Source organism: Diadema antillarum, unplaced genomic scaffold (genome assembly GCF_040938485.1).
Source record: "Diadema antillarum isolate AM-2024a unplaced genomic scaffold, OU_Dant_1.0 scf00000092, whole genome shotgun sequence".
Taxonomy (NCBI): Eukaryota; Metazoa; Echinodermata; class Echinoidea; order Diadematoida; family Diadematidae; genus Diadema; species Diadema antillarum.
In genome coordinates, this window is record NW_027270981.1 from 1,407,043 (window position 1) to 1,418,524 (window position 11,482).

General features: G+C 38.5%; 1 protein-coding gene across 1 annotated transcript; it reads left to right on the top strand.

Annotated features, from left to right (window-relative positions):
• Positions 1 to 3,544: 3,544 nt before the first annotated feature.
• On the top strand, positions 3,545 to 5,246 carry LOC139718288 (uncharacterized). The gene is made up of 2 exons (XM_071629772.1): positions 3,545 to 3,897; positions 4,595 to 5,246. Exons 1-2 carry the CDS (start codon positions 3,545 to 3,547, stop codon positions 5,244 to 5,246), a joined length of 1,005 nt encoding a protein of 334 aa, XP_071485873.1.
• The last annotated feature ends 6,236 nt before the right edge of the window (positions 5,247 to 11,482 follow it).

The window sequence follows — 11,482 nt, forward strand, 5'->3', positions numbered from 1 at the left end:
CGTGGGTAAAAAGTTTCATCCCATTCGGCACTAACGCAATGAAACTATGAGATTTCAAAGTTTTACACGTTTTCATCGAACAGTGGCATTGATCGCATGCAAAAGCACACACACGCTGTTCAATTAGAAGAAACAATGTCATCCGTGCGTAAACTATATCTAAATCTTGTTTTCAGGTCACGATTTATTGACTGCAACCCCTTTACACCCAGTGGCGTATCTAGGGAAAACGGCGCCCGGGGCAAGCGCGAAAATTGCGCCCCTAATTTCTGAAAAAGACTAGTGTTCAACCCCAACCCCATCCCGGTAGGGACTCTAAGCAAAGTCCACATGATATGCTTTTCAAGCCCTTAAAAGGGTCTTTTGAGGGTGATTTAAATGTAATGAATTTTGATAAATTTTGGCGAGCGAGCGCAGCGAGCGAGCCGAAAATTGTTGTATTTCAGCTGACAAAACATGGCATTCTTGTCATTTTTTGCTTATCAAATCTTACAATTCTAATCAAGATAGTGACGGCCTTATAGATAACGATTTATCTATATCAACAAACTGAGTACTTTAAAAAATATTCTAAAGGGGGGGGGGCATTTCATGAAGCATTTTGTCATGAAGCAACTTGTCGGACAAAATTTGCTTTCAGCCAATCAGAGGCAAGGATTTCAGTAGCTTTTAACAGTTTGTCAGACGAAATATCTGACAAATTGCTTCATGAAATGCCCCCCATGGACGCGCGAGTGAGCCGAAATTTGTATTTTTATTTCCGTGTCATCATCACGTTTTGTTCTTGATAAATTTTGGCGAGCGAGCGCAGCGAGCGAGCCGAAAATTTTTGTATTTCAGCTTACAAAACATGGAACTCTTGTATTTTTTTGCTTATCAAATCTTACAATTCTAATCAAAATATAATGACGGCCTTATAGATAACGATTTTTACCAACAAGCTGAAGACTTGAAAAAATACTCTAAATTAGTACGAGCGAGTGAGCCGAAAGTTGTACATTTCCGCGTCATCATCACGTTTTGTTCTTATCTCCTTTTTGTTTTGATAAATTTTGGCGAGCGAGCGCAGCGAGCTAGCCGAAAATTTTTGTATTTCAGCTTACAAAACATTGAACTCTTGTCATTTTTTGCTTATCAAATCTTACAATTCTAATCAATCAAGATATAGTGACGGCCTTATAGATAACGATTTTTACCAACAAACTGAGGACTTGAAGAAATACTCTAAATTAGTACGAGCGAGTGAGCCGAAATTTGTATATTTCCACGTCATCAGTACGTTTTGTTCTTATCTTGTTTGATTTTTTTTGGCGCCCCCCCCCCGTATGTTCGAAACCGTTGGCGCCTTCTTTTGATCCAATTGGCGATCGCTTCAGAACGAAAGAAATTGCAGCCGCTGCTCCGTGAAACATTTTGCCTGCTAAATATAAAATGACATGTGTGAGCACAATAGACATTGTCATTTTGTCCGCGTCATCATCACATTTTGTTCTTACCTTCTTCTTCTATATGAAATTTAGAGAGCGAGCGCAGCGAGCGAGCCGAAAATTGTTGTATTTCAGCTTACATAACATGGAATTCTTGTGTGAACACAATAAACATTGTCATTTTGTCCGAGTCATCGTTATGTTTTGTTTTTATCTTTTTTTTATTTCGTTTTCTGCCCCCCCCCCCCACCATTCTTCCTCCCCCCCCCCCACGTTTCCGGTGAGTTTCTTCTTCTTCTTCTTCTTTTCTTTTTTCTTTTCTTTTTCTTTTTTTCTTTTTTTTTCTTCTTCGTTTTTTTTTTTTTGCGCCCCCAAGGAGTGGCGCCCGGGGCACGTGCCCCCCTTGCCCCCCCCCCCTAGATACGCCACTGTTTACACCTAAAGAAGCCACCGATGATGGGTTAGTTCAAAACTGCTACAATTTGACGAGACAACAGAAATCATTTTAACTGATTTCATGTCAAAAAGGGAAATCTAGTGAAATTGATGTGCTGGTCAATGGAAGACTATGACATCATCAATTATTCGAATTTTCCATGTGTGTTTGTCACCAATGTCACTCTTTTGGGGAAGCTTGAGAATTTATAAAATGCTGTTACTTTTTCGTTATATCCCCGCATGCACGAAGGGTATATAGGAATCAGCGTGCGGGCGGTCGGTCGGGCGGTCGGGCTGTCCGTTGCAAATCTTGCGTCGCGAAGTCCTTCTACAGTATTGAAGCAACTCAGATGAACTTAGAGTACATGATGACATTGAGGTGTAGATGTGCAAGACATGTCTTTTTTGTGTGTTTGTCGGAGAAAGTGTTGGCATGGTAACCACAATTTTCCCAAAAACCTTGTAGAGCGAACTATACTTCCACAGTATTTTATCAATTTATTTTTCAAATTTGATATGTATAATGATCTATAGGTGTAGTTATGCAAGACACTCTTTGTATTTGTACCCGACAAGGCGTTGCCATGGTAACTGCATGTTTTCTTGAAAATCTTGTGGAGTGAACTGCTTCCACAATCTTGAAGCAATTAAAATCAAATTTGGTGGACATTTTGACATTGAGGTAAAACATGAATGAAAGAGAGAAAAATGAAAAGCGGTGAAGAAAAATATCGGTGGATTACAGTCGACTTTGACAAACATGACGACTCCGTAACCATTTACTTTCTTGATATTCAATCTTATGCGAATTCAAGGAACTGCTTTCAAATGTAACATTTTCATGAATAATCAGTTAAGTATGCTATGTTAGATGTCAAAGGAAAGTTGGCACCTGAAAAACTAGAGTCGCATGTGTAAAGGTTGTTTATTCTGCTTTGAAACAGAGATGATCTCTTATATGCTGTCAGTCTAATGATTTTGAAAACAGTGTATCATTTTCACTTCATTTCGTTTTGTGTCTTGAGTTTCCGCATTTTACATTCGTAACATACATCTCCTGATCAACAACAGTAGAAAACAAGAGAGGAAATCGCGTGCATACAGAAACCTTAACATAAATGTTTAAGTCACAGAATGCACTTACATCAGTCTACAATATGTCATATCTCCTTGAAATATAATGTGACAAACTATTCATTTTTCTGGAAGATAAAGTTTCAGCAGTCGTCGAAAACTTTCTAAAGTGGAAAATCATAAAATGTAAAAGACTCAACCCATATAGCTACTCCATAAAACTGAAACCATTTTCACAGGTCTTTAAAGTAGAGGCAGCGACAACTTTTTTTTTTTTATCAGAACCCAAATGTTCATGGTGTGGAAATTGCTCTTTAATCGCTGTGAGCGGTGCTAAGGTTCACTCTCAGGTGCACTTGAGTGACAAAGACCTCTCTCATTGATTATGTTTATACTGATAATGATTTCAATGTAACTCGCAATCGTCAATACAGACAGTCACGGCAAGCAATACTAATTGAGTAAGTTCTGCAACGATTCCTCCGCGTGATGCGTGTAACGCATAGGACCTAATCTCATGACAATAACGCTGTGTCTTGTGACTGCAGACGCATTCGCAATATTTTCAAACTTTTTCGAAATACAAAGATAATCTAAATTTCAATATGGAGTCCTCCAATAAAGGAATACCGCCGTCATGTGTGGCTACATTAACTGCAAATACGGGGTCCGACCCCGGCGGTGGAACTCCTCCCGAGGCACGGAGCCGTACCATCATGTGGTGCGTTCCGCGCACCATCTCCAGTGCGGTGACGAAGTGTTTTTCCGCCATCGACGGCATCGAGGTGTGGTTCGAACCTTACTTCTACTGCCTAGGCACGGAAACCGTGATTGCCAGGGACCGCAACCTAACGATCCGAAGGAATACGAAGGAAACGAAGACCTCTATCAGCAAGCAGCGGACTATTTACAGGCAGTCAGGCGATGGAATGCCCTCAAGCCTCGACACTTGTCGTAAGTAGCCTAATACACCCAACCCACGTGCCCAATCCTGACTTATACGACATCGTCTTCGGATAAACTATATGACATGCCTAAAAAGCAATCAGTTACTAATCAAATCTTAATAGATCTTAACATTATGCGGTTTTAATGATGATTGACAGATAACTCCAAATTTAATTTCAACCTATTTCTACAACTGATTTTATTTTCAAGAATATCATGTACATATCTTTGTGACAAAACGGCTAAAATAACCGTTTTCCAAGGATTTACTCACGAAGGGAAAATCGGGTGCATGTGGGGGGGGGGGGGAGGGATCACAAATGGCCTGGTTTGATTTTGCTTAATGATTATACTTATACGATGCATGTGATTATAGATGTAATGTGGCATGATCAAACAACAACCCCCTCAAAAACAGACAAAAAGTTAAATCACTGGGTTTTCATTACTTTAAATTCATGTTCCATGCACTGGCATACAGGGGCCGCGGAACGGGGGGGGGGGGGATTTGGAATGCGGCAACACACACACACACACTTTTGGCCGTTCGAAAAATACCCAAAAAATTAACAGACAAAATTTTCATGATAAACACAATTTCTATAATATTTTAACCTTCATAAACACTTTAAAAATGGACCTTAGTTCTTACAAGTCTGAGGGCGCCACATCGTGATCAACGTGTGAACTTCAATTTTCTTTATCAGATACGCGTCCATCCAGCGTCTCCTTGAGCGTTCTACAGGCAAACATGTTTTCGTCAAGGATATGGCAACCGCGATGAAAAGCTGTAACTTTGAATTTCTGCCCAAAGGATACAAGCACACATTTCTCATCAGACATCCTCTCCGAGTGTTCACCTCGCTACGCAAGGCGACCTACTCACGGTTTAGTGAGCTGGGCACGATCTGCGGTGAATCGTCGGACGAGAAAACTGTAGATGTAGGACGGGACTATATCTTCATGGATCCATCCCAGCTGGCTTTCGGGGAGCTCTACGAACTCTGGAAGTACGTTCGTGAGAACCTCGACAGTGACCCGATCGTGATCGATGCTGACGACCTGTTGTCGAATCCGGCCGAACTGTTGCCGAAATACTGCGAAGCTATCGGGCTACCTTACGACGAATCCTTATTAAAGTGGGACGCGTCCATGTCGTTGACCGGTAAATGGAATGTGGCCGGAGAGGATTTAATCCAAAGCATCAAATGTTTCTACGACAGGGCATTAACGACCGGGACATTTGGGTCTCCGGGTCCCATGCCTTCTCGGGACCATGTGACTCCTGACGTCATCAGATGCACGGATGCAGTTATGAAATACTATGACGAACTTTATGAATCTAGACTGACAGTGTAATACTATTTTTTAGTTTGTGTGTGGTTTGGTTTTATTTCTTATTGTGGCTGCTTTTCCAGGTAGAATGCACATAACAAATAGATACAAAATATACGATGCAAAGAAAGAGGAATATTCAAATTAATGTAAGAATATTGCTTACTTCCTAAAAACCGTGACACTGCTCGTGATAACATAAAGCATAACAGCGATATTGCCTGGACTATAAATAGCAGAGAACAAAACAATTTCGTGAACATCAAAAGAAGAGTTTGACTCTGATTGGAGTCTGGGACCAGGGTAGAGCTGGTATTCATTTACATGGAATACCTTATATGTCAAATGTAAGGGGAGAAAATGTGTATTGGTACTTTCTTGAGGTGTTTATTGTGCAGGTAAATTACATGTTGGTCTGGTTTAGCATTGATGGAATCGCTATATAAACAATTTCATTGATAAGAGAATGACATGATCGATAAATGTTTTCAATTACACGCTGAAACGGGCTTCCGCTGAGAATGCTGTTGTTTATCAGAATTTGAACAATAATCCTATTAAACTTTGATGTTACAGTTTATATTGATTAATTCGTGGTACTGCATCGGAAGTACATCTTATTGAGACAACAAGGGCAGGGAGGAAATGCAACCGAATCCTAATTGTACAAAAAGAAAGTAATTCTTTAAATAGTCAGTGGCAAACAAGCTGGGAGCAATCACATTTAAATGAAAACATGCAGCAATGAATATACATGTATATATATATATATATCTGATGTTATAATCATTAGGTTCTGTAGGCCTACAAGAAGTCGATATTGTTTTTCTTATCGATATCACTCCCCTGAAGTCACATGTTGTTTATCATTATCATTCTTCAAATGCAAAGTAAGACGTACAGTTACACTCCGTAAATAAGTTCATGAACATTCTTTTCTATCATGTATATATGGGTGTTGTGCTGTATATACTGCTCTGTTGTTGCCATGCGAAATTGAAATTGAAATTGAAATCATTATCGTTCCTATTACGTCTCCTGTCTTCAAAAATCGTTATACCAGCAGTAGCTATATAGATTATCATCTTTGTTTCAGAGCAGAGAATACCCTTAGTGCACGCACGGTGACTCTGATTTTGATATGTGCCAATTTTCCATCTACCATCTATTACGATGTACAGTTTGAAATTGATTTTGAACAATTTGAAAGATATTCGTTGACTTTTCTTGTATATAACAGGTACTTGCATAACTAGGTCACTAAAATGTCACATTTGCGCATTCGCTGTAATATCATGACAAATGGTTATATGGAGTGTCATTGTTAGTCGATGTCGACCCTAACCCACTTCTGTTGTTCTGCTTTTTACATAGTAACTGGACTTTTCAGTATGTGGGTCTTATTCAGAAGTGCCGTCATACTTCTCTATATCGTCATTTGCCTGTCTGTCTGTCTTGTATATTTTGTGTCTTTGCACAGACCGTCCTATTCGTGGATCATCTTACTGATGTTTATGCAAATAAAGCTATTTGACGTAATATTATTGTATTCAAAGAGGACAGTCTACAAGTTAATGGTTAACAACGGGAATTAAAAAAATACATGTAATTGACAAAATGAATGCGTGATGCGTAACGTGGTAGGCTTATATTCAGAAAAATTAAATGAGGACCAACGGATAGTTGCGTCTTCTTTGGCTAAACCTTCGTTTGCAGTTTTGACTCGATATAGAGGTATGTAAATGATGATTATTATAGATCTTTTCATTGGTTGAAATCTATCGATAGCACAAAACATGATTTTCAATAGAAAATGAATAGAATTTATTAAAAAATCATTATGATCCACACATGTAATCATACGTGCATTCCTATCTGAATAATACTCGCACACAAGCTAGTAATACATTATCGAAAACAAGTTTATTTTCAATTCAAATCGTTTCAAACGATTGGGGGGCGATTTGAGGTGGAACCTCCCCTCCCCCCCCCCCCCCCCCCACACCCCCCACCCTCCTCCCTCATTAATTTCGCTCCAATGATGCCGACTCTGGATACCCGGTGATCCCCATCATGATGAAATCAACATGAATTTCCCTCTGTTTTCTTTGAAGAGAAAAATAATCATCGTGATCCAATGAATCGTGTATATACACACACACACACGCACATATACTGTTCATGCATATTCAACCCGTCAATCCCATAAAAATCATTTGCCTTTGACTACGGTTTTTGCAAAATCTTTATTCTCCTCTTCTGGACCAAAATTCTGGAATTCTCTTGATAATAGTGATGTTATAGAAGCCTTAAGTTTTAATACAGGTTTTCCCATTCATTTTCAAACTTTTTTCATTCAATTTCACAAATTTTTACTTCAATTTCGTCGCGGAATGTCGAGAGTAGGCCAATCTTACTTTCAAATTCGTCTTTCGTCGTTCATTTTCAAATAAAGTCCATTCAATTTAGTCATTTGGTATACATTTTCGTCATTACAATTCAAATTCGTCAGTCTCACTCGCAGCACTCAAAACAGCAGGATCGATTTCGTCTTTTGTCAATCATTTTCGTGAAATTTTCATTCATATTCGTCTCATATCTCTACTCGGTGTGATTTTCCAGTCATTCGTGTATTTTTTTTTACCTGTAACCGATCACATTTTGCATTCAGGAGTTAACATACACCTAAGTACACCCCCCCACACACACACACACAGAACCACATATACAGACACACACACAAGCAATCCGAGTACCTATACACACTAATACAAACATACATGTACGTCTCGCAAACGAAAACACTGACAAACGATTTCTAGGCAAACATGATTAAGGACTAAATTTAAGTGTAGAATTATCACCTTTTTAATGTCAAAGAATGGATAACATAATTATGTTTGCTGCTTTCTAGGTTACAAAATTTAAACTTTACTTCATGAACATTACGAGTAAAAGTTCAGAATATGACACTGACATACTGTCCTGGGTTATGACTTTTGACTGTCGTTTATCCTTCAGTCATTTTCGTTGGCATTCTTGTTTGTGTGTGTGTGTATTTTAATATAGGAATGTGTAACGATACAGTTTATACGAGAGAAACTAAAAATATGTCGGCTTAAGTTGGTTCACCATTAAAATAAAGAATCGACAACATCTGACTAATTTGAATGAAAAATTAAGGAAATTGTGTGAACAAAGGCGAATTTGATCTTCACATTCTGCGATCCGTCAGCGGGAGGGACGAATTTGAATGAAAATTGACGATTCTGAATGCTGTGTCTTCGAAAATGTTTGACGAAAAACGAATAACAATGACAATTGACGAAATTGAAGTTAGGATTTACGTTCCACCTGCTTCTCGGGACGAAATTGATTAATAAATATTTGAAATTGAATGACAAAAGTGCGAAAATGGATGAGAAAACCTATACTTTTTCCTAAAAGTTAAAGATTTATTTACAAACTTCTTATGCAACACAGTATGTTACTTTTTTTTAACTTTTTATTTTCGAAATTGTTGTTGCTCCGGCTTGATTTCACTAATTTGTGCCACTTCTGGGTTTAATCAGGTGACAAGCAAACCTTAAGCTAGAATCTTAACTTATTCCCTTTGTAAGCAGTGGAAATGCACTTATTGCTTGTTGGAAATTGAGCTTGCACACCAAGGGATCGTATGTTATATTTTTCCCGGTATAATGTGCCCCAAACGAAAATGTCTACACAACATCTTTGTGTCTCTCCAATATGACATTTGCCCAGTCAGGGTTAAGGAGAGTATATTGATAACAACATCATCATCACAGTATACAAGAAAAAAAGTAAAACACTTTTTTTTTTGGGGGGGGGGTGGGGAGGGGAAGAAGAAAGACACGACCACAAGTGTTATTTCCATAACTATGTACGTCAATACTTACATGTATCATATGTCATATATTCCATATTTTATTTCACCTGCTTGTACCTCCGCCAGCAGGTGAAACCTATACGGCTGGCTGAGTATGTTTTCGGTTCCGTATGTTTGTGTGTTTGTCGTGTCTGTCTGTCTGTTTGAAAAATTTTCACGAAATTTGCAGGGTGCGTCCATAATGAAGTAGGAAAGAAGCTATCAAGTTTTGGATTCATGAAGTCAAAGGTCAAAGATCATAGGGGGTCATCCAAGGACATATAAGCTTAATATACCCCAATAATTCAAGAACGGATAATCGGATTTTCACCAAACTTGCAGGGTGTGTTTCTAATGAAGGAAGAAAGAAAAAATAATAATAATTAGGGGGGTCATTGGGTCAGAGGTCAAAGGGGGTAATAAAAAAAAATGGAACAGACAATCGCATTTTCACCAAACTTGCAGGATGTGTTCATGATGAAGCACTGAAAGAAACAAGTGAATTTGGGATCATGAAGTCAAAAGGTCATAGGGATTGAAAAGAACATAAAACCAAATTTCTTGTGTAGGTAATGCGATGTTATGTCTAAAACCTTTGCCAAAGTATAATAATGATAAGTTGTATATCAATCACCACAATTAACACAGTTCAAAGCACTGTTAGCCAGAGTTTCCCCGAATCCACAGATGAGACGCAGAGAAACGTACAGGGCAAAGACTAATATTCCCGGGTTTCTTGCCGGTAATTTACGAACAATGAATGAATGAATGAATGGTCGCGCACGCTTTCGAGCTTTCGCTGGCGCTTGTATACAGATTACTACTGTATGCACTGTGCTGTGAAGGTGGGTCAGTGTGAACGGGGCCTTATCTGGGGTTGCCGTTCGGTGAAAAAGTGCAGACAAAGGTTGCTCCCGTTACTGCCGGACATCATTGGTAAGAGCGGAAATTGTGTTTGCATCGATGTGTTGGAGTTGTCATTTTTCGTGAGATAAGGCAGGTAACAGTTAATGCTACATATACACGTCCATCATAGCTTGGAAGTGCACATTGTTGCCATGTAGTCCCGTACCTTAAAATATGTGTGTCTGAGATAATACTTTGTTAGCGTACTCATCTAACTCAGCTCAGTAAATACAGTAAAGTAACGTTAGGCCTCTTACAGCTACATCAATCTCAACTAACGTTGTTAGTGTTTTCTATTAAATGCTTTACTCCAGACATAGTCTTTTCTCCAGTCTTATTACATCTGAGCTTAATTTTGCAACCTTGAATTATTATGAAACTCATATTAATGGTTTCATTTATTTTTAGTAAATTTTAATGTTTATTCTTTTTTTTTGTATTTCAGCCAACATGCTTTTCCCTAAAATTTATATGGTATGGTTGAGGGGTCTAGATATCGCGCGCAAAAATTTGTGATGCTCTTAATTCCACAATCATACTGAATTTTTCAATAAATGTTACGAAAATGCAGAAAAATCACCTCCCAGAATCTCCTGATGATAGTGATACGATGACGGAGTAGTGCACTGTCGCCGTTTGTATGTCAGACTTAATTTCATGCATTCAATTTCTTGGAGTATGTAAAGGTCACGCAGCTGCCCTATGTAGTTTCATGTGTGAAAGTGTCTGCCCCTCTGCGGCTGTAACATGCTTTGGCTTTCGTAGAATATCATAAACGATTGATTGAACAAATTACGAATTCTATCGGCTACGAACGAGACAAGCGAGACGACATGTCTAGGATACAACATCCTTAAAAACATATTTTAAGCTAAGGTAGGTAAATTACAAGGTAAAACATTGGAAATTTAGTGAAAAATTTGTTCGAAAAAATTGGAAATTTAGTGAGAAATTTGTTCGAAATCAAAATTTCTAACCTGCTTCCTTCTCATGTTTAGCGGTTGTCGGGTATGTTTATTCCATGGGCGTATCGGCAAATTTTGCGCTTAGTCCTACGCGTAATATTGCTTGCTATACGTAGTTTCGCTATGCGCGACCATTAAGTCCCTGCGCAAGATCTAGTACCCTTATATACAGTGTAGGCCCCCTATGCCTAATCTTGTTGTGTTGCATATTTTAAGTAAAGCTTTCAGGCAGCCTACATAGTTAGCTTCCTCTGACTGAGTCTGAGTCATAATTTTGATGAACAGCTGTATTAAAGCCTGGCCTATAAGATTCAATCTACAGAGTATTATAAGTGGTGTTTTTTTCTCGGTCATGTATAATATCTGATGATTATGTGATGATCATATAGAGATGTCTGTTATACATTAAAAAGTGCATACACGTAATTACAGCTGTAAGAAAGTAATTCCAGGATTTCAAGCAGCTACTTGTTGATGAATTCCTTTGCAGATCCCTTTCAGGA

Excerpts from the sequence above, each read along its gene's own strand:
- LOC139718288 (XM_071629772.1), top strand. The coding sequence starts at position 3,545 with ATGGAGTCCTCCAATAAAGGAATACCGCCGTCATGTGTGGCTACATTA. Across the intron at positions 3,898-4,594 it reads AGCCTCGACACTTGTCGTAA|ATACGCGTCCATCCAGCGTC; the intron begins GTAGCCTAATAC and ends TTTCTTTATCAG.